Here is a 22,036-nt window from a genome sequence, read left to right on the forward strand (position 1 = left end):
TCTCCCACCATCTCCCACCGTCTCCCACTGTCTCCCACAGTCTCCCACAGTCTCCCACAATCTCTCACAGTCTCTCACCGTCTCCCACCATCTCCCACCGTCTCCCACCGTCTCCCACAGTCTCCCACAGTCACCGAAGTCTCCCAGAGTCTCTCACAGTTTCCCACCGCCTCCCACAGTCACCCAAGTCTCCCACAGTCTCTCACATCTCCCAGAGTCTCTCACAGTCTCCCACAGTCTCCCACAGTCTCCCAGAGTCTCTCACAGTCTCCCACAGTCTCCCACAGTCTCCCAGAGTCTCTCACAGTCTCCCACAGTCTCCCACAGTCTCCCAGAGTCTCTCACAGTCTCCCACAGTCTCCCACAGTCTCCCAGAGTCTCTCACAGTCTCCCACAGTCTCCCACAGTCTCCCAGAGTCTCTCACAGTCTCCCACAGTCTCCCACAGTCTCCCAGAGTCTCTCACAGTCTCCCACAGTCTCCCACAGTCTCCCAGAGTCTCTCACAGTCTCCCACAGTCTCCCACAGTCTCCCAGAGTCTCTCACAGTCTCCCACAGTCTCCCACAGTCTCCCAGAGTCTCTCACAGTCTCCCACAGTCTCCCACAGTCTCCCAGAGTCTCTCACAGTCTCCCACAGTCTCCCACAGTCTCCCAGAGTCTCTCACAGTCTCCCACAGTCTCCCACAGTCTCCCAGAGTCTCTCACAGTCTCCCACAGTCTCCCACAGTCTCCCAGAGTCTCTCACAGTCTCCCACAGTCTCCCACAGTCTCCCAGAGTCTCTCACAGTCTCCCACAGTCTCCCACAGTCTCCCAGAGTCTCTCACAGTCTCCCACAGTCTCCCACAGTCTCCCAGAGTCTCTCACAGTCTCCCACAGTCTCCCACAGTCTCCCAGAGTCTCTCACAGTCTCCCACAGTCTCCCACAGTCTCCCAGAGTCTCTCACAGTCTCCCACAGTCTCCCACAGTCTCCCAGAGTCTCTCACAGTCTCCCACAGTCTCCCACAGTCTCCCAGAGTCTCTCACAGTCTCCCACAGTCTCCCACAGTCTCCCAGAGTCTCTCACAGTCTCCCACAGTCTCCCACAGTCTCCCAGAGTCTCTCACAGTCTCCCACAGTCTCCCACAGTCTCCCAGAGTCTCTCACAGTCTCCCACAGTCTCCCACAGTCTCCCAGAGTCTCTCACAGTCTCCCACAGTCTCCCACAGTCTCCCAGAGTCTCTCACAGTCTCCCACAGTCTCCCACAGTCTCCCAGAGTCTCTCACAGTCTCCCACAGTCTCCCACAGTCTCCCAGAGTCTCTCACAGTCTCCCACAGTCTCCCACAGTCTCCCAGAGTCTCTCACAGTCTCCCACAGTCTCCCACAGTCTCCCAGAGTCTCTCACAGTCTCCCACAGTCTCCCACAGTCTCCCAGAGTCTCTCACAGTCTCCCACAGTCTCCCACAGTCTCCCACAGTCTCTCACTGTCTCCCACCGTCTCCCACCGTCTCCCACAGTCTCCCACAGTCTCCCACAGTCTCTCAGTCTCCCACAGTCTCCCACAGTCTCTCACTGTCTCCCACCGTCTCCCACCGTCTCCCACAGTCTCCCACAGTCTCTCACAGTCTCTCACCGTCTCCCACCGTCCCCCACAGTCTCCCACAGTCTCCCACAGTCACCCAAGTCGCCCAGAGTCTCTCACAGTCTCCCACAGTCTCTCACAGTCTCCCACAGTCTCCCACCGTCTCCCACAGTCTCCCACAGTCTCCCACGGTCTCCAATCGTCTCTCATGGTCTCCCACCATCTCTCACGGTCTCCCACCGTCTCTCACAGTCTCCCAGAGTCTCACAAGGTCTCCCACGGTCTCCCACAGTCTCTCACTGTCTCCCACGGTCTCCCACAGTCTCTCACAGTCTTCGACAGTCTCCCACAGTCTCCCACAGTCTCTCACTGTCTCCCACATTCTCCCACAGTCTCTCACAGTCTCTCACAGTCTCTCACAGTCTCTCACATTCTCCCACAGTCTTTCATTGTCTCTCACAGTCTCCCACAGTGTCCCACGTCTTTCACAGTCTCCACAGTTTCCCCACAGTCTCCCACAGTCTCCCACAGTCTCCTATAGTCTCTCACAGTTTCCCACAGTCTCCCAGTTTCTCACAGTCTCGCAATGTCTCTTAAAGTCTGCCACAGTCTCCCACAGTCTCCCACAGTCTCTCACAGTCTCCCACAGTTTCTCACTGTCTCCAACAGTCTCCCACAGTCTCACAGTCTCCCATAGGCTCCCACAGTCTCCCANCTCCCAGTCTCCCACAGTCTCCCACAGTCTCCCACAGTCTCTCACAGTCTCTTATCATCTCCACAGTCTCTCACAGTCTCCCACAGTCTCTCATAGTCTCCCACAGTCTCCCACAGTCTCTCACATTTTCCCACAGTCTCCCAGTTTCTCACAGTCTCCAAAGGCTCGTAAAGTCTCCCACAGTCTTCCACAGTCTCTCACAGTCTCTCAGTCTCCCACAGTCTCCCACAGTCTTTCACTGTCTCTCCCAGTCTCCCACTGTCTCCCACAGTCTCTCACTGTCTCCCACAGTCTCTCACAGTCTCTCACAGTCTCTCACAGACTCCCACAGCCTCCCANAGTCTCCCACAGTCTCCCACAATCTCTCACAGTCTCTCACCGTCTCCCACCATCTCCCACCGTCTCCCACTGTCTCCCACAGTCTCCCACAGTCTCCCACAATCTCTCACAGTCTCTCACCGTCTCCCACCATCTCCCACCGTCTCCCACAGTCTCCCACAGTCACCCAAGTCGCCCAGAGTCTCTCACAGTCTCCCACAGTCTCTCGCGGTCTCCCACAGTCTCCCACAGTCTCTCTCAGTCTCCCACAGTCTCCCACAGTCTCCCACGGTCTCTCACTCTCTCCCACGGTCTCCCACAGTCTCTCACAGTTTCCCACAGTCTCCCACAATCTCCCACAGTCTTCCACAGTCTCCCACAGTCTCCTACAGTCTCACACAGTTTCCCACAGTCTCCCAGTTTCTCACAGTCTCCCAATGTCTCTTAAAGCTTCCACAGTCTTCCACAGTCTCTCACAGTCTCTCACAGTTTCCCACAGTCTCTCACAGTCTCTCACAGTCTCCCACAGTCTCCCACAGTCTCTCACAGTCTCTCACAGTCTCCCACAGTCTCCCACAGTCTCTCACAGTCTCTCACAGTCTCCCACAGTCTCCCACAGTCTCTCACAGTCTCTCACAGTCTCCCACAGTCTCCCACAGTCTCTCACAGTCTCTCACAGTCTCCCACAGTCTCCCACAGTCTCTCACAGTCTCTCACAGTCTCCCACAGTCTCCCACAGTCTCTCACAGTCTCTCACAGTCTCCCACAGTCTCCCACAGTCTCTCACAGTCTCTCACAGTCTCCCACAGTCTCCCACAGTCTCTCACAGTCTCTCACAGTCTCCCACAGTCTCCCACAGTCTCTCACAGTCTCTCACAGTCTCCCACAGTCTCCCACAGTCTCTCACAGTCTCTCACAGTCTCCCACAGTCTCCCACAGTCTCTCACAGTCTCTCACAGTCTCCCACAGTCTCCCACAGTCTCTCACAGTCTCTCACAGTCTCCCACAGTCTCCCACAGTCTCTCACAGTCTCTCACAGTCTCCCACAGTCTCCCACAGTCTCTCACAGTCTCTCACAGTCTCCCACAGTCTCCCACAGTCTCTCACAGTCTCTCACAGTCTCCCACAGTCTCCCACAGTCTCTCACAGTCTCTCACAGTCTCCCACAGTCTCCCACAGTCTCTCACAGTCTCTCACAGTCTCCCACAGTCTCCCACAGTCTCTCACAGTCTCTCACAGTCTCCCACAGTCTCCCACAGTCTCTCACAGTCTCTCACAGTCTCCCACAGTCTCCCACAGTCTCTCACAGTCTCTCACAGTCTCCCACAGTCTCCCACAGTCTCTCACAGTCTCTCACAGTCTCCCACAGTCTCCCACAGTCTCTCACAGTCTCTCACAGTCTCCCACAGTCTCCCACAGTCTCTCACAGTCTCTCACAGTCTCCCACAGTCTCCCACAGTCTCTCACAGTCTCTCACAGTCTCCCACAGTCTCCCACAGTCTCCCACAGTCTCCTACAGTCTCACACAGTTTCCCACAGTCTCCCAGTTTCTCACAGTCTCCCAATGTCTCTTAAAGTGTCCCCGAGTATCTCACAGTCTCTCAGTTTCCCAGTCTCCCTGTCTCCCACCGTCTCCCACAGTCTCTCACAGTCTCCCAATGTCTCTTAAAGTGTCCCAGAGTATCTCACATCTCTCAGTTTCCCAGTCTCCCAGTCTCCCACCGTCTCCCACAGTCTCCCACAGTCTCTCACAGTCTCTCACAGTCTCCCACAGTCTCCCACAGTCTCACACAGTCTCCAACAGTCTCTCACAGTTTCCCAGTCTCCCAGTCTCCCACCGTCTCCCACAGACTCCCACAGTCTCTCACAGTCTCTCACAGTCTCTCACAGTCTCCCACCGTCTCTCACAGTCTCCCACAGTCTCTCCCAGTCTACCATGTCTCCCACAGTCTCCCACACTCTCTCCCATTCTCCCACAGTCTCTCCCCATCTCCCACTGTCTTTCCCAGTATACACAGTCTCTCCCCGTCTCCCATAGTCTCTCACCGTCTCCCACAGTCTCCCACAGTCTCTCACAGTCTCCCACAGTGTCCCACAGTCTCTCACAGTTTCCCACAGTCTCCCAGTTTCTCACAGTCTCCCAATGTCTCTTAAAGTCTCCCACAGTCTCTCACAGTCTCTCACAGTTTCCCACAGTCTCCCACAGTCTCCCACAGTATTCCACAGTCTCTCACAGTCTCCCACGGTCTCCCACCGTCTCCCACAGTGTCCCACAGTCTCTCATAGTCTCCCACAGTCTCTCCCAATCTACCAAGTCTCCCACAGTCTCCCACACTCTCTCCCATTCTCCCACAGTCTCTCACAGTCTCTCACAGTCTCNCTCCCACAGTCTCCCACCGTCTCTCACAGTCTCCCACAGTCTCCCACAGTCTCTCACTGTCTCCCACAGTCTCTCCCAGTCTACCAAGTCTCCCACAGTCTCCTACATTCTCTCCCATTCTCCCACAGTCTCTCACAGTCTCTCACAGGCTCCCACAGTCTCTCACAGTCTCCCACAGTCTCTCCCAGTCTCCCATAGTCTCTCCGAGTCTCCCAGTCTCCCAGAGTCTCCCACTGTCTCCCACAGTCTCTCACAGTTTCTCACAGTCTCCCACAGTCTCTCCCAGTCTACCATGTCTCCCACAGTCTCCCACACTCTCTCCCATTCTCCCACAGTCTCTCCCCGTCTCCCACTGTCTTTCCCAGTATACACAGTCTCTCCCTGTCTCCCACAGTCTCTCACAGTTTCCCACAGTCTCCCAGTTTCTCACAGTCTCCCAATGTCTCTTAACGTCTCCCACAGTCTTCCACATTCTCTCCCAGTCTCCCAGTCTCCCACAGTCTCCCACAGTCTCCCACAGTCTCTCACAGTCTCTTATCATCTCCACAGTCTCTCACAGTCTCCCACAGTCTCTCATAGTCTCCCACAGTCTCCCACAGTCTCTCACATTTTCCCACAGTCTCCCAGTTTCTCACAGTCTCCAAAGGCTCGTAAAGTCTCCCACAGTCTTCCACAGTCTCTCACAGTCTCTCAGTCTCCCACAGTCTCCCACAGTCTTTCACTGTCTCTCCCAGTCTCCCACTGTCTCCCACAGTCTCTCACAGTCTCCCACAGTCTCTCACAGTCTCTCACAGTCTCCCACAGACTCCCACAGCCTCCCACACTCTACCACAGTCTCTCACAGTCTCCCACAGTCTCCCACAGTCACTCACAGTTTCCCACAGTCTCCCAGTTTCTCACAGTCTCCCAATGTCTCTTAAAGTCTCCCACAGTCTCTCCCAGTCTCTCACAGTTTCCCAGTCTCCCACAGTCTCCCACAGACTCGCACAGTCTCTCACAGTCTCCCAAAGTCTCCCACCGTCTCTCACAGTCTCCCCCAATCTCCCACAGTCTCTCACAGTCTCTCACAGTCTCCCACAGTCTCCCACCGTCTCTCCCAGTCTCTCACAGTTTCCCAGTCTCCCACAGTCTCCCACAGACTCGCACAGTCTCTCACAGTCTCCCACAGTCTCCCACCGTCTCTCCCAGTCTCTCACAGTTTCCCAGTCTCCCACAGTCTCCCACAGACTCGCACAGTCTCTCACAGTCTCCCAAAGTCTCCCACCGTCTCTCACAGTCTCCCCCAATCTCCCACAGTCTCCCACAGTCTCTCACAGTCTCTCACAGTCTCCCACCATCTCTCACAGTCTCTCACAGTCTCCCACCATCTCTCACCGTCTCCCACAATCTCCCACAGTCTCTCCCAGTCTACCAGGTCTCCCACAGTCTCCCACACTCTCCCACAGACTCCCACAGTCTCCCACAGTCTCTCACAGTCTCTCACAGTCTCCAACACTCTCCCACAGTATCTCACAGTCCCCCACAGTCTCCCACCATCTCTCACAGTCTCCCACAATCTTCCAAAGTCTCCCACAGTCTCCTACAGTCTTCTACAGTCTCTCACAGTCTCCCACAGTTTCCCACAGTCTCCCACACTCTCCCCCAGTCTCCCACTGTCTCCCAGTCTCCCACAGCCTCCCACCGTCTCCCAGTCTCCCACAGTCTCCCACAGTCTCCCACAGTCTCTCACAGTCACCCACAGTCTTCCACAGTCTCTCAAAATCTCCCACAGTCTCCCACAGTCTCTCACCGTTTCCCACAGTCTTCCACATTCTCTCACAGTCTCCAAAATCTCTTAAAGTCTCTCACAGTCTTCCACATTCTCTCCCAGTCTCCCAGTCTCCCACAGTCTCCCACAGTCTGTCACAGTCTCCTACAGTCTCCCACAGTGTCTCTCTGTTTCCTACAGTCTTCCACAGTCTCTCACAGTCTCCCAAAGTCTCTTAAAGTCTCTGCCAGTCTTCCACAGTCTCTCCCAGTCTCCGAGTCTCCCACAGTCTGTCACAGTCTCCTACAGTCTCCCACAGTGTCTCTCTGTTTCCTACAGTCTCCCACAGTCTCTCACAGTCTCCCAAAGTCTCTTAAAGTCTCTCATAGTCTTCCACAGTCTCTCACAGTCTCACAGTCTCCTACAGTCTTCCACAGTCTCTCACAGCCTCTCACAGTCTCCCACAGTCTCCCACAGTCTCTCCCCATCTCTCACAGTCTCTCAAAGTCTCCCACAGTCTTCCACAGTCTCCCACAGTCTCCTCCATAGTCTCCCACAGTCTCCCACAGTCTCTCCCAGTCTCCCAGATTCTCTCACAATCTCCCACAGTCTCCCACAGTCTCTCCCACAGTCTCCCACAGTCTCTCACTGTCTCTTACAGTCTCCCATAGTCTCTCACAGTCTCCCACCGTCTGTCACCATCTCACAGAGTCTCCCACCGTCTCCCACAAGCCTGGCTCCTATAGAAATGAAGTAGGCACAAAGTTCACTCTAATTTTATTCAGGTTTCAGACATTAATTAGAACTGGTGTATGTGTGTCTTATTCAGGTTGCACAGGACGATCTAGAAAACCCCACAACCCTCATTTCCTGTTAATGGTTCTGTACCTGTGATGACAAACTGGCCTGAGTCTGGCCGTTCCTTAGGCTGACAAATACCCGGGCGTCCTTAAGGGGGCTTGTCCCCTCCCGCCTCCACCGCCTTTCACTCCTGGAAACCCCTTGAGCTGCCTGCCAGGCACTGATTGGCCCAATCTGCAACATGCTTGACTGCGTCCTGGGGACAAGCGTGTCCCCAGCCCCTGGAGGATCACAGGAATGGAGGGCAGAGGAGCTGAAGCACTGGCCACCTGCCGTCAGCTTCTCCCCCACCCCTCCTTAATAGCGTCAGCCTCTTATCTGTCACACAGGGGGCTCCGAGGGTTGTGTGACTCGCCCAAGGCCAGGGATGGTAAACATAGTTTGATCACAGCCTGAGCATTTCTGTAATTTAAGTAATGCACCGCGTGTGGCTAGAGGCCACCTAGCTCCAAATTTAGGGTCCAGTTTGCCTCGTTCCATCAGAAAGCAGGGCTGGGTGAGGGGCTGCTGTGCCAGGCCAGCTGGGCAGGTATGGGCTGCACTGCCAGCGTGCCTTTTTTTTTGTTTTGAGAGACAGGGTGCATGAGCAGGGGAGAGGCAGACAGAAGGAAGGCAGAGAATCCCAAGCAGGCTCCATGATCAGCGCAACATAGGGCTCAAACCCATGACCTGAGTGGAAATCAGGAGTTGACACTCAACCAACTGAACCACAAGGGCGCCCCCTAATGTGACTCTTAACAGCCATCAACAAACTCATTCTGTACTCAAGCTGCATTTCAGGCCTCGGGAGCTGGGACTGCCCGTCTCTGCTTGGGACACATACCCCAACTCTGGGGGGTCTGGAGGAGGGGAGGAGGTTGGGAGGAGGGGAGGAGACCTCCTCTTGGGGCCCCTGGAGCCGGGAAGAGGCAGTGGAGGGGTCTTCTCATCAGGTGCTCCGGGCCAGGGTCCTGTGCCCTTGCCAATCTCTGCCTCATGTGGGACGAAGACCTCCGTCCCTGCAGCCGTTAGGGCAGGTGGGCCGTCACGCCCTGGAGGGTGGACCTGGTCCTCAGTCCTCCTGTCCCAGCCTCTGCGCCCCGCACGGCTGGGTTCTGAGCAGAGGTGCAGAGTGCGCGGCCAGACCATGGGCTCTGCGAGCCGCTGGGATCCGCTCGGCCCTGGGGCGCTGGCACCCCCCGCCCCCCGTCACAAACACCTTCTTACTCAGTCCGGGGAGGTTAGCGAGCCTGGCCTTACCAGACCCCCTCAAATAATTCATTCTATTCCAGAATCACATCCTTCCAAAGGAAAACAAAGACTCCTTAACAACAAAACGTCAACATTCTTCTGTTGGTTTCCGGTTCGAATTTAAACGAGGAACAGAATTTGCAAAGCACAGGTGCCAAGGAGCCTCTTGCCCGAGCTCCTCTGCGTGGTGACAGGGCTCGTCAGCTCGTTCTCCTATGCCTTCCCCACCAGCCTCCTACAACACGGATCTGCTCACGACGACCCTGTGTGTCTCCCAACCAATGTCACCATAAAGAAACGGCAGCATAGCAAGATTGAGTAGCTTTGTCGTAAAAATGTCAACTTTTCAAAACGCTGTTACCGCCAGGGCGCCAGTGACGGTGGAGGAGGGAGAGGGGAGTCTGGACAGGCGTGGTCTGCTCGGGCCTGGGCTGGGCCCCTGGTCCCCTGCGGGTTATGGACCGCGGCCCCTGCTGCCGTCCCAGATGGGCTAATGCCCCCTCCTCCAGCCCACCCTGCCTGGGCCACGGCAGGCGGGCTGCGGATCCTCGGAACAGCACATTTAGAAAGACAGACGTTAACTATCTTGCCGTGAGCCACCTTCCCTTAATCTTTTATTAAATGAGGTGGGTGNGGTTTGAGCTCCACGTCTGGCTCTACGCTGACAGTATGCAACCTGCTTGGGATTCTCTCTCTCCCTCTCTCGCTAGCCCTCCTCCACTTGTGCTCTGTCTGTCTCTCAAAATAAATCAAGAAACATGGGGCGCCTGAGTGGCTTAGTCGGTTAAGCGTCCGACTTTCGCTTAGGTCATGATCTCGCGGTTCGTGGGTTCGAGCCCCGCGTCGGGCTCTGTGCTGACTGCCAGCTCAGAGCCTGGAGCCTGTTTCAGTCTGTGACTCCCTCTCTCTCTGACCCTCCCCTGCTCACGCTGTCTCTCTCTTTCCTAGAAATAAATAAAAATATTTAAAAAAAATAAATAAATCAAGAAACTTAAAAAAAATACTAAGTGTCCATGCGGCCCCACTTGATCTCACTTAAGCTTATGAAGAAGGCATCGTCATCCTGAAGTACAGGGCAGGAGGGAAAGCAAGGTCAGCAGTTCTTGGGCCAGTGAGTTATGGAGAACGAGGACTGCCAGGCTCCGGGGCCCCCAAGGCTGAGCCTCCTTCTCATCCTTGGGTGACAGGAACGGGGCCACACACGTGAGGGAGCCTTGCATGTCCAGTGAGTTCGCTGAGTAGGTGTGCATACTGGATTACCCCCGGCCTGTGCACACTGCTTCCTAGGCCAGTATTTGATCTCATTCCCAAAAGCAGGTCATCCCACAGGCTGCCCCATCCCAGCCTCACACTTGCTTTAGTGCAGCCGCACAGCCACACACTGTGTCGGCCCACGGCACCCAGTAACGGCCTTCCTCAGAAATGCCAAGCTGCAGCTACACTCTGTCAAAGTCTGCCTGTCTTTGGGAAGCATTTTGGAGAACGGCTGTCCACTGGGACCCTCGAGACAGCTGCGTGGCCAGCAGCTTCGGGTGGCTGGGGCAGGGCTTAACTTAGGTGCTGGAACCAAGTGATCTGAGTTCTAGTACATGCTCAGTCTCTCGCTTGGCTATGTGGCATTGGACAGGTTACTTAACCTCTCTGTGCGTCCGCTCCTTTGTCGGTAAAATTGTAATAATGATGTCAGGTATGTGAGGCAGGGGGTGTGAGGTCAGGGGAGGCGAGGTCAGGGGAGGCGAGGTCAGGGGTTGATATGCGTAGACTCAGAGTGGCCCCTGCAACGATCAGTGCCACGGCAGTGCCAGCCATCACCGTTAACATGGCTCAGAGGCCCCTTCTCAAACCTACAATTTGCTATTTAGAGAAAAAAAATTGGGCTGTTTGACAGCTAAATTGAAATAAAATTTCAACTTAGATTTTTAGTGACTTGAAAAAACTATGGCTGCTTGCGTTTCCGGAGGCTCCAAGTCAGGGGCGTCTTCACGAGTGTCCCCTCGTGGCTCAAGGGGCAGAGGGTGCTGCATACCACCGCCCCGCTTCCCGTAGCCAGAGGCGTGGGGCATCCGTCCTCGGAAACGATGTCCTGAGCACTCGCGGTGCTCCCCGGCGTGGTGCTCCCACAGGCAATGCGTTCCACGCATACATTTCACACTGGGGTAGACGATAGCCTATGTCTGTCGGGAGGGCTCAATCTAATCTCAGAGAGCGCGACACGGTCAGGAGTGTGTGACCCTGCTGGCGTCTGTCCTGGGCGCCTACACAGGCAGACACAGGACGTGGACCCTGCCATTCACAAAAGAAACGGGGAGAGGACCTTGTCCACGGAGAGGACACGTGGACGGATGGCATCAGACACACATGGAAGGAGCAGGTGCGAGAGTAAGGACCCGCTGTGTGCTGCTTCCAGAGACAGGCTCTCGGGGGGCGGGCCGCCAGGGTGCGATTTCATACCACTGAGAGTCTGCCTGCGAGCACGGGAAACTGGAAATATTTGGACTCAGAGCTGCTTCGCCACCTCACGCGCCGGGGCACTATCTTATCTGTGCTCTCGCCGTCGCCCGAGCTATTTTGGAATGGGCCACCTCGCCGACGGCATTCCTGCGGGATGAGCACAGAGCTAAGCTGAGCGAGCCCACGGCCGACTCGGACGGGCACAGGGGCCCAGACACGAGGCCTCATCAACTCAACTGTGGCCCCAGACTTTCATTTGGCAACAGCACACTAAAAGCACCTACAGGTTTTCAGAGAGCGTGTAACCTGGAGGAAAGCTGGGCTACACATATGTACACACCCACGGCTTCTCTGAGAATCAGCTGGCGCGTGAGGGATGGTTCTAGAAGCCCCCGGCCCCTGCCCAGCCAATGCCACAGCATTGTCTTAGGACACATTTGTGTGTGCACACATATCTGAATCCTATCTTGGTAGATGGCATTTTGCCCGAGTTTACTGGAGTTTAGAAGTAATGCCCAAACAATATTATCTTAATGGGCCCAAATTTCAAGCGGGCTTATTATTTTATATTCTTTTAAAATAAAATCAGAAGGCTTAATATCTGCAGTGAAAAGGTGAACCCTCAGCAGGGTTCAACCCTCAACCAAACAGACCCAAAGCAGATTTACCTAGTTTTAACCCTGGAGACGCCAGGCTCAGCCTAGCAGACGTTGTATGAACACAATAGTGGAGAGTCACTATTTACAGCAAAATAATCCAAAGGGACGCTGGTGGGCATTAAACCCCTTTGGGCAGGGGCGTCTAGGACAGAGCTGGGGGCTCCCCGGTGGCGCTGGGGGCTGGGGGCAGGGTGGCCCGCTTACCTGTGGTCAGGGCCGCGGCTGTCGCCAGGTGCATGATGGTGTTGTCACTCACCGCCCACCTCTCCTGGGATGGCACCGGCTGGTCGGGGCCCCCATTCGGCCGCGGCTCCTCCTGGACCTTCCTGCCGGAAGCGCCGCTGTCCTTGCGGGCATTTCTGTGCCCGAGAGCGTCACCCACCGCCCCCAGCAGCATGGCAGCCTTGAACTTCTCCATCTCGGGCCGCGCTCAGCCCCCGGGCCCCACGGAGCGGCCTTCCGTGCGCCCCGCTGACCTCCGCCCGCCCCGTGCTGCGGGCAGGAGCTCTGAGCAGCCGGGGGCGTGTCCCCGGTGTCTCTGCGGGTGACCGGTGAGGACGGCGCCGGCTCCGCTGCGCCCCGCGAGGAGCCGCGTGGACGGCGTCCCTCCCTCCGGCGGCGGCTCAGACACGGGCTCCCTCACCCTGTGGCGCCCGCGGCCTGAGTCAGCGGCCGAACAGCTGCTGCAGACGCCTCCCCGCGGGGCGGCGACCTCTAAGCCTGAGCCCTCGTTCTGGAAGGCGGCTCCTGGGCCGTTTCCACAGCGCTCCGCCTGGAGGACGCCGGGACGGACCCGGCCGCAGCTGGGCTCAGCGCACCGCCCTCCCGGAGTCCCCTGGGNCCCGACAGCTCTGTCATTTCTAGAGTTTCAAGTAAGTGGAATCGTAGCCTGTGTGGCCTTCCTGTCTGGCTTCTCTCACTCAGCATAACGTGGAGTTTCACCCATTATACGCACGGTTTTATTTTTTGGGAAACTTTTTGAGGACAGAACGTGTTTGGTAGAGAACTCAGAAAATGCACAGTGCACAGGAGAGAGGCCCCTCGAGCCCGTGTGGCGGGGCACGGAGCCCTCTCCCCATTGCACGTGCAGCAAAAGCCTCTCCCATGGCCAGGCTCCAGACTGCAGCAGTGTTCAGACACTGCCGGCTCCCAATTCAGACCCAGACCCCCCAAGAGGGCGCTGAGGGGTAGGAGGAGGCTGGCGTGCAAATGTGCAAACCAGGCCCTGGGTTTGGAATCAGAAGTTAGGAAGCCGACCCCTCACGGGCCCTCGCTCCCCCCTGGGGCCTGGTCACTCACTGGAGTAGAAGTGAGGCCCAGCACGGCTGGACCTAAGCAGCACATGTGATAAAAATAACATTTCTTGAGGTGTCTGAGTGGGTCAGTTGGTTGAGTGTCCGACTTAGCTCAGGTCATGATCTCACAGCCCACGAGTTCGAGCCCTGTGTTGGGCTCTGCGCTGGCAGCTCAGAACCTGGAGCCCGGTTCAGATCCTGTGTCTCCCTCTCTCTCTGCTCCTCCCCTACTTGGGTGTGCATGCTCTCTTTCTCTCTCTCTCAAAAATGAGTTAACGTTTAAAAAAAATAACACTTCTTTCATAATAACAAGACACTGAGCTGCATGTGAGCACACAGAGCGTCAACTTAGCACTTGTTACAAAGGAGGCTCTGAAACGTTATTCCAGCAGAGGCCCCCCCCGGGGTGGGGGGGCGAGTCCCGCGAGCCGCCTGTGCACACTGCAGCCCTCTATTCAGACAACTGCCCTTGGTGGGTGGAAGAGTGTCATTTGGCAGAAACAGCTACTGTTGAGGGAGAGGAGGTTTGCTGCTCATTTCTCTTGCTGACCCTGAGGCCATGGAAACCTTTACTGAGGTCGCCAGCAGCGACCCCGCACTGTCCCCTACCTTGTTCAGCAGCACTTGCTGAGCCCTGGCCGTGCGCCTCGAACCTTACCTCACCCCACGCAGCCTGCAGTGATCGTACCTGGACTTGCACGAAGTTCAAGCAAGGCAGTGACACGGATTGGTCCCCAAGATGGAGACGGGGTCACGTCTATTCCAGGAGGCATAGGTCACAGGTCTTTATTCAGCCTATTCTACCTGGGGGACTCGTGTGTTCTCCACACATTCCTGGTGTGCATGTCCACCAGTCCTGCCACAGGATGCCCAGTAGCTCGGGAAAGTCAGCCAGTTACGAGAGAGCTACAGCTTTTCACACAAACACAACCATATTATTTAACGCACTATGTGGCCATGAAAAGGAAACTAAACGGCCAAACTGTGTGCGTCGGGGCGCCACCATCTACATGAGGGGGCAGGCTGGACATGGTGGGTGTCCCCAGAGGGGCCGTTTTCCTGCTGGCCCCTGGCGTCTAGCAGCACCTCAGCGATCGAGAACAGAGTTACGAGGCCTCCACCACCACCACGCCAGAGAAAATAATTTACTTCAACATTTTCAAAGCTCTTAGCACGTTCCATGGCTCACACACCTTAAATGTACAGAATAGAAGAAACCCGAGATCTTGAAGAGCCTCTGTCCAGCCACTAATGTTCTGTTATCTACTGAGGAACAGTTAGTTGCACAGAAGTCTCCCCTCCCATAACTTTGAATCTTAAGAATGACAAGGTGTTGCAGCCCTACAGCCTCCTCTGAGAACCATGGTGAGACGCCATGAAGCCTCGAAGGGTGCTTTAAAGCTGTTGAGGTTTTCACTGTATAAAGTACGTGCTCTCTCAGAACACAGGCTCACGGGCAGACACAGCCCTGTAGATCCTGTCGCAGACGTGGACGGACAGGCCCAGGAGACGCCATGAGACGCAGCCGTGCGCCTAAGTAGGGGCCGACCCAGCCCAGACTGTGGCCGGCAGGCCCCGAGCCTCCTTTCCCCCGTGGACAGCCCGGGGTCTCTCGGAAAGACTCCTCTTCACAAGGATAAACAGTTCACACACAGCAAGTACACAGACCCCTCCTACGGGGCACAGATACTTCCTGAAACGCTGGATCCAGTTTTGAAAGTCACATCAAACTACAAATTTTAGGCACGCTGTCCATTCACAGAAAGTCCACAGTGAACTTCCTCTCCCATGAGGTGACCCCAACTTAGTCGTCTCATAAATGGGGTTACAGGCAGGACAGCAGGCGTGCTTGCGACGTGAAGATCTTTTCAAACATGACGCGGGGTCCGCACAGGGGTTTCTAGGACACACGGGGGCTTTTCCAACAGGAGGAGAGGGTAACGCCACAGGCTCCACCATCGGACAGCGCAGCAGAGTCTGTGCTTCAGCGGACGGCCTCCTGACAGACGGTAACGTGACAGACACCCACGGTGGACGTGAATGAGGCGGGGCCATCCTGTCTGGGGTCTCGGGCAATGGTGTGGATCACAGCCTCCGAGTGTGTGCAACCACGCAGGGGGCTGGAAGGAACCAAGTCACTCCATTTTTGAATCTATAATCCATTGCACACACAAAAAATGCTTTTTGGGGAAAAATGTCTTTTTGAATGTAACAAAATACATTTTCTTTAAAGCATACTTTAAAAAATTTTTTTTCGGAAGCTCATTCAAATGACAGTGGGCGGGACAGGGGCCGACTCGTGAACGGTGTATGACAGAACATCCCTGGATTCACACTGCAGGCAGCGGGGAAGGACGTTCACACGGACGTCCACGGGAAATTAAAATAAAAATAAATAAATCCAGATATTTGATAATTCAGGAAATAGAAATCTTGAATTCCTGGCACCACGTTTAAAAGTGTTAGGACCCACGTTCAGATCTCCCCTGGGGCTCGATGGCGGCAGCTCCGGCCCGCAGAAGGGAGCGCCCTCCTCCCAGGGACACAAACGCTGCCTCGCGGGTGGTGTGGTGCCGGGCTGGGCAGGAGCGTGTGCGCCGCGTGGTCACGGGCACCGCCCAGTAAACCGCACGCTCTGCAGCTCTGCAAACATGCTCTGGGCGACTTTTCCACAGATATGGTAAAAAGCATGCAGCAATATCCTAAAGCGACAGCCAGGGGACCAGACATCCCAGAGCAGCGCCTTCTGAGGAGCTCCTTCTGCGTCCACGGGCCCTTTCCTTGTGCAGGGGGAGGTTGTGCGGGTGCCGGGGCTCCCCGGAGGAGGTGCTTGCCGTCAGTGTCCTGGCTCATCCTCCCTTTCTGCCTAGAAAGGGCGGCGCCTACTGCCCGTCACGACTGGCCGTGCGTACTCTACAAAATCATCTATCAGAACAGGCCACGCTCCTACAGGAAAGCAAACACAGATTTAAAAATATCACCAGTTTAGAGCACTATTTTTTATATCCGGAGCATTCTTTCTACCGTCAATATTTGTATTTCAGGAACTGAAGCAAGTCGCCTCACAGCCCATCTCTCTGAAGGGATTGGCCGCGGAGATCCATTCCTCCTGCTCCCGCCAGACGCGGGGCCAGCACCGGTCCTCCCGTAAGGACATGGCCTCTAGTGGCCAGGAATGCGGGGCCAGCACCGGTGTTCCCGTGCGGACACGGCCTCTAGCGACCTGGCACGTGGGGCCAGCTGGCCGCAAGGCCCGGCCCCTGTCCCCGGCAGTCAGGACAAGGCTCAGGGCCCTCCACCCTCCCTGCAAAACACTGCGTCCTTTTCTCTCTGAGCGTTTCCCACTCTGGGCCCAGCCCCCCAACCACCCCAGGTGGCCCGGACCACGCCCATTGGCCAGGAGCACACCGCAAGCTGCAGGCCCTTCCCGTGCAGACCGGCCGCTCCTGAGAGCTGGGCTTTCATCCACGGGCAACTGTTCACTCACACACATTTACTAAGCGCCCGCTCTGTGCTGAGTGCGCAGGACGCACACAGACCTGCAACGCCAGAGGTGCCCGGACGGGTCGCCTCCAAGCTGGGCGCTGAGGAAGCACGCGGTGGGCGGGCCGGGGCTGCACCTCCTTCCCTAAGGCGGCCCAGTGCCCACAGCGGCGGGCGCGCAAATGCTCCCTGAGCCACCGTCCTCAAATACCTGGGGGTGAGGACCACGGACATATGATCATGTTCACGTAGGTAACTACCAGCCGAATCTTCAGGTGACGGAGTTTCTAGCCTGAGGCGCCACCCAGGATTACGTGCCTGGAGAGCGGCTTCCAAACACCCGTGTGGTCCCACGGCTCTGCCGCAGGGCCCCTGCACGTCCACTTCTGAAACACTTTTGTTAGGGCGCCGTCCTCCTGAATTAAACTAAATGTGAAGGCCTATCTTTCTCATGTGGTTGACAGGACGGAAGAAAGAGGGCACTACTGTCACCACCACCACACCCCCGCCACTACACAAAGGGGGGGCCTGGGGTCACCCCCGTCCTGCGCCCCAGGGGCAGGGGAAGGCAGTCTGCGCACCAGCATCTCTGGCCATCACCTGAAGCACCACAACTTCCGTACCTTCTTCGTCATAGTTAGACATATCGTCCGCAATCATATTTCCAAAATCAAGCAGGAGATTCCACGTGTCCCTTGGGATTGACCTTTTGTGATGCTCCTAACACATGAGAGAAAACCCAACAGACTTGAGAAAGAGCCGTGACCGCGGGGCCGGGTTACCTGCGCACACCCGTGATGGAGGGGGCGCCATCACACGTGGCAGAAGCACTGGCAGTTCTGGGTGATGCCAACGTGCAAACACACAAAAGCAGACTTATTTAAAAACAGAATAAACATGTGAAGTAGGGATTAATCTATCTCACTCAAAAGAAGGGCAGTGCTTTAAAGCTCTACCTAACCCCCCGCTGATTCGCAAACAGTGAGGGACAACGGGCTCGTGGCCTCGGATACGTGTACTTCTCTGCCCGCGAGGTGGCACTTCCAGTGGGATGGGCCGTTTCCTACAAGTACGTCATTCCAGATTTCATTAAAAAATTTTTTTTAAATGTTTTATTTATTTCTGAGAGAGAGAGAGAGAGACAGTGTGAGCAGGGAAGGGTCAGAGAGGGAGGGAGACATAGAATCTGAAATAGGCTCCAGGCTCTGAGCTGTCAGCACAGAGCCCGACGTGGGGCTCGAACCCACGAACTGTGAGATCATGACCTGAGCCGAAGTCGGACGCTTAACCGACTGAGCCACCCAGGCGCCCCTCATTCCAGATTTCAGATACAACACACATCTGTGTGTGACTCACCACCCGGCTGAAGGGGCGCTGGCTCCCCTCCCCGACTCCCCCCTCCCAGCACAGTGTTCCATGCCCACATCCGGCCCCGTGCATGTGGTAGAGATGACCCAGGAGCTGCCCAATCATATGTAGACTTCTGCAGCCCTCCTTGCGTTCCCCGCCTGGCATCCTGGCTTCGATTAACCCGCTTCCGTTGCGCTCTGGGAGCCTTCGTCCGCACTGACAGTCTGCGCTTTTATCCGCTCTCAGACCTAGGGCTCTGTGCATGTCCCCGGGGCACCACCTCTGGGCACGTGCGCAGCCCCCCCCTCCCCCCCCGGGAACGTCTGCAGTAGAGGTCACTGGCCACAGAACTGGTACGTGGTGGAGCGGGGTCACTGTGACGTGCGGCTGTGAACACGCACGGCGGCCTCCCCGCGCTGCTGCAAGGAGGACCCCGCACGCACGGCCGCCAGAGGGAAGACGGTCCTTGCCAGGCCTCACACACTCTCACAGCAGCCAACACGGCAGCGGCGGGCACGTCGACATCACGTGGCTGTCTGCGCTGGAGGGGACGCTGGTGCTCCCCACGCCTCAAACAGCGACGCCTGCTTCCCGTCCTCCAGGCTGGGAGCCGCCCCGCCCGGGAGGCCCCTCCAGCTCAGAGACTCTCCTGGGGGGCCCGCTAAGCCCTCCTGTCTCCTGCCCGGTTAGCGTCACAAACCACACTTTAACGTGTCTCGGACTGTGCACAAGCCGGACAACGGGACACAGTCCACAGTCTGGAGCCCGGGTCGGCTCACGGGACATGTGTTACGGCCGCTTCGGGAAGTCCACATTTCTCAGAGGAAGCCCAGAGCCAGGCGGCGGGGGTTCCGCAGGGAAGGGAGGCCTGCAGGTCATCTGAAACCCCAGCCTCAGAGTCCCGCGTGGCTGCTGGAGCCCTTCGGAAGGTGGCCGTGGAGCAGCCCTACCCGTTCTGCGCGGTGGCGAAGCCCGCGGCCGCTCGCCGACTGCCTGGCAGCCGCGGTGCAGAACCCCCTGGTCTGGTGACACGGGCGCCACGTCATGTGCTGACCCCTCACACTGGGCACACACAGCAAGAGGCAGAATGACACTTACCAATAAAAAGCTGTTCCAAAGATCTAAAAATTTAAACCTTCCAGATAACACCAAATTCCAGTATGCAACAGCCATTTCTAAATCTGGCAAAAAGAGAGAAAGAACGGTTAATAAATCCCAATTTCTTTTTCCCCTGCACAAAAACATGACCACTTCTTAGCGTACTGATAATCACTTAGTAAAACTCAGAACTCTTACCAAAGAGTAAGACAAGGTCCGCCCCTTACAGAACGGTCCTGAAATTGTAAGTGATCTAATCTTCTAACTCAGGGAGTCTCTTTAAAAAGGGCTCTGGGCCTTGTTATTCAGACACGTACACGATTGTCCCCTAATTAACACCTCCCATTCCTGGGTACTCCAGGCTTTCTTCCAACTTCACGGAAGCAGCCTGGGCACTATTCACGCACATCAGGCAGTGTGAGGACGTGGCCCAAGCACTTACACGTGACGAATGACAAGCTAACAACCAGTGTCCAAGGAAGGGAGGCATGCTTTCCCAGCGGCCGGGAAGAGTTGGCTCGGAGGGAAGCCACACAAGACGGCTAGGACTCATCCGCCTTTCTCAGGTGCCGTCGGGACAGAGCAGCTCACCTGGGGAGGGCACTTCCCCTGCCACACGGACATTCCCCGTCCGGGTTGGTTACCAATCACGGCCCGTGTCCTCCATTCTCCCCACCTGAAGGCAGTGGCTGTGTGGCCACGTTCCGAAGCTTCTACACAGACCTACGCTGCAGGGCTCGGGCGCAGGATGAGGTCTTAGGGAACAGCACACAGAGCTTTAGGACCACGCGAGCACACCATCCTGAGCCACGATTTCCAAAATGTGGATTCATTCTCTGCTTACTCTAAGCTTCGTATCTATTTCTCCTTGTATGCTGGATACAGCAAGTTTATTAAGAGGCTGAACTGAGTTTCCTTGTTAAAATTGATAGCCTTTAACAGAGTGCTCACCACTTAGAAAATAAAAGAATGGTTAGAAATAAACGATTTCCTAATTATATGTTTACCTACCTATGTCAGGATAAACTCATGTGAAAAGTAGACAGACATTCTTTTTTTTTTTTTAATATTTTTATTTATTTCTAGGAGAGAGAGAGAGAGACAGCGTGAGCAGGGGAGGGTCAGAGAGAGAGGGAGACACAGACTCTGAAATAGCCTCCAGGCTCTGAGCTGGCAGTCAGCACAGAGCCCGACGTGGGGCTCGAACCCACGAACTGCAACATCATGATCTACGCGAAAGTCCGACGCTTAACCGACTAAGCCACCCAGGTGCCCCTAGACAAAGACATTCTTAAGGTAACGGATTCTTTTAAATGCAAGATACCCGACTAACCACTTTTCAGGAAATTTTCATCTAAATCTCAGTTGGTCCTACTTGGACACAAATGCTGTAGGCGTGCCCGGCTGGCTCAGTCAGCAGAGCGGGTAACTTCCAATCTCAGGGTCGTGAGATCTTAAATTACTTAATGTAAACACACAAAACTTTTAAGAAAGTCGAGCTGTAACTGGAGATTTCTAGGAAAGATCACTGCTACAACTGGGTAAGCAAAGCAGAGTACAAATAACACCAAATTTAAATAAAACGCCTACATTGCCTGTGTTTACAGGCCATTCCAGACGTTAGTCCTAAATACCCTGGAGTCTTAATCAGGAGACATGAACAGGAAGCTTCCAGGATGCGGCCGTGGACCTGGCTCGCTACCCCTCGCTGCGCCTCTGCTCCAACACTGAGTGGGTGGCCTGTACGTCTATGTCCTTGTGACTTAGGAAGGGCGTTAACTGAGATCTACACTCAACTCAGCTCAGAGGTGACAAGTCCCACACTGAGAAGTAGGGGTGACCCTGGGGAGGAGAGAGGAATAACGTCGAATGGCAGACATTTAATCTGGGTCCTGTTAGCTTAGTCTGGTCCTAGGAACCTTTCTTACAAGTTCCTGATTCGCACATTTGTGACTAAAAGTGAATGTACACATATTCATAGTCAGTGTTATGTATGTAAGAGTGTTTACTATCACCCGAATGGGCAGATCCACTTGCTATAGAACAAAAGTAGAAAACCTCAGAATGACAGAACTCAGAGCCAAAGCAAGAGAAGAGCGGCCCCGGCGGCCGTGAGAAGGTTCCGGCAGCTACCGCCTTCCCCCGGCCTCTGAGAAGTGGTCTGTCCTGAGCAAGACAGTGTTAGAGGAAGGCATTACTATTTAAAATTTGTTTCACATTTAGAATTACATAGTGAAAATGTCGCTTCTGTCAAAAAAGGTTTTGGGTGTAGATATAAAAATTAGCTAATTATCATGAAACTTGACTTCCTCAAAAATCAAGATTTCTCAAAGCCAACGGATTCCAGACTCTAGCCTGTATGAAACTATTCTAAATTTCTTACATTAAAACAAAAAGTCAATTAACTGTATTAGAGTGACCATCGGGTGAGGACAAGCTAAAGAAACGTAAAATAACCGAACATAAAATAAAACAACCCCCACAAGTCTAACACATACACATAAACAGACACACAGACTTGAAGGGAACGGAGAACACATCTTTCTTTTCTTGATCAACCTTTTTGCCTGGCGTCCTGCCTTTTCTAGGAACTACATGAACACCTCTATCAACCTCTTTAATTTACATTTCATCCTTCCAAAGACACAACACGTAAGACACTCTGGAAACTGCAACATCAATTGTTCCGCTTTGAGTGCACAGTCATAAAAATATTCGTCTGGCTTTCTTATTTTTTATGCCCTCAAAACCCTGGTAAAACGACGATACTGCACTGAGCCACTTGTACAGGCTGTTGCTGGCCCTGTAGCACCCCTCCGGGAAGGACACACACCCACACCCACACCCACACCCACACCCCCCCCCACACACACATACCACACACGGG

The 22,036-nt window shown here is 55.1% G+C and overlaps 2 protein-coding genes across 5 annotated transcripts in view; both read right to left on the reverse strand.

The window, feature by feature from the left end:
* The window catches only part of LOC144223298 (inactive ADP-ribosyltransferase ARH2-like), a 22,241-nt gene extending 9,710 nt beyond the window's left edge, over positions 1–12,531 (reverse strand). Inside the window, exon 1 of the mRNA XM_077753994.1 lies at positions 12,128–12,531. Coding sequence (XP_077610120.1) covers positions 12,128–12,341 — 214 coding nt within the window. The 5' untranslated portion in view covers positions 12,342–12,531. The remainder of the gene's footprint in view (positions 1–12,127) is intronic.
* A 1,823-nt stretch (positions 12,532–14,354) lies between these two features.
* Positions 14,355–22,036, reverse strand: part of DCUN1D2 (defective in cullin neddylation 1 domain containing 2) — a 30,243-nt gene continuing 22,561 nt past the window's right edge. For 3 of the 4 annotated variants that reach the window (XM_077753939.1, XM_077753937.1, XM_077753936.1), the window contains 3 exons: positions 19,150–19,232; positions 17,325–17,421; positions 14,355–16,164 (listed from right to left, as the gene is read on the reverse strand). In XM_077753939.1, coding sequence (XP_077610065.1) covers positions 16,085–16,164; positions 17,325–17,421; positions 19,150–19,232 — 260 coding nt within the window. In that variant the 3' untranslated portion in view covers positions 14,355–16,084. The remainder of the gene's footprint in view (positions 16,165–17,324; positions 17,422–19,149; positions 19,233–22,036) is intronic. The other variant, XM_077753940.1, reaches the window with a different exon arrangement.

The sequence above is a fragment of the Crocuta crocuta genome, unplaced genomic scaffold, assembly GCF_008692635.1.
Source record: "Crocuta crocuta isolate KB4526 unplaced genomic scaffold, BGI_CrCroc_1.0 scaffold31, whole genome shotgun sequence".
NCBI lineage: Eukaryota > Metazoa > Chordata > Mammalia > Carnivora > Hyaenidae > Crocuta > Crocuta crocuta.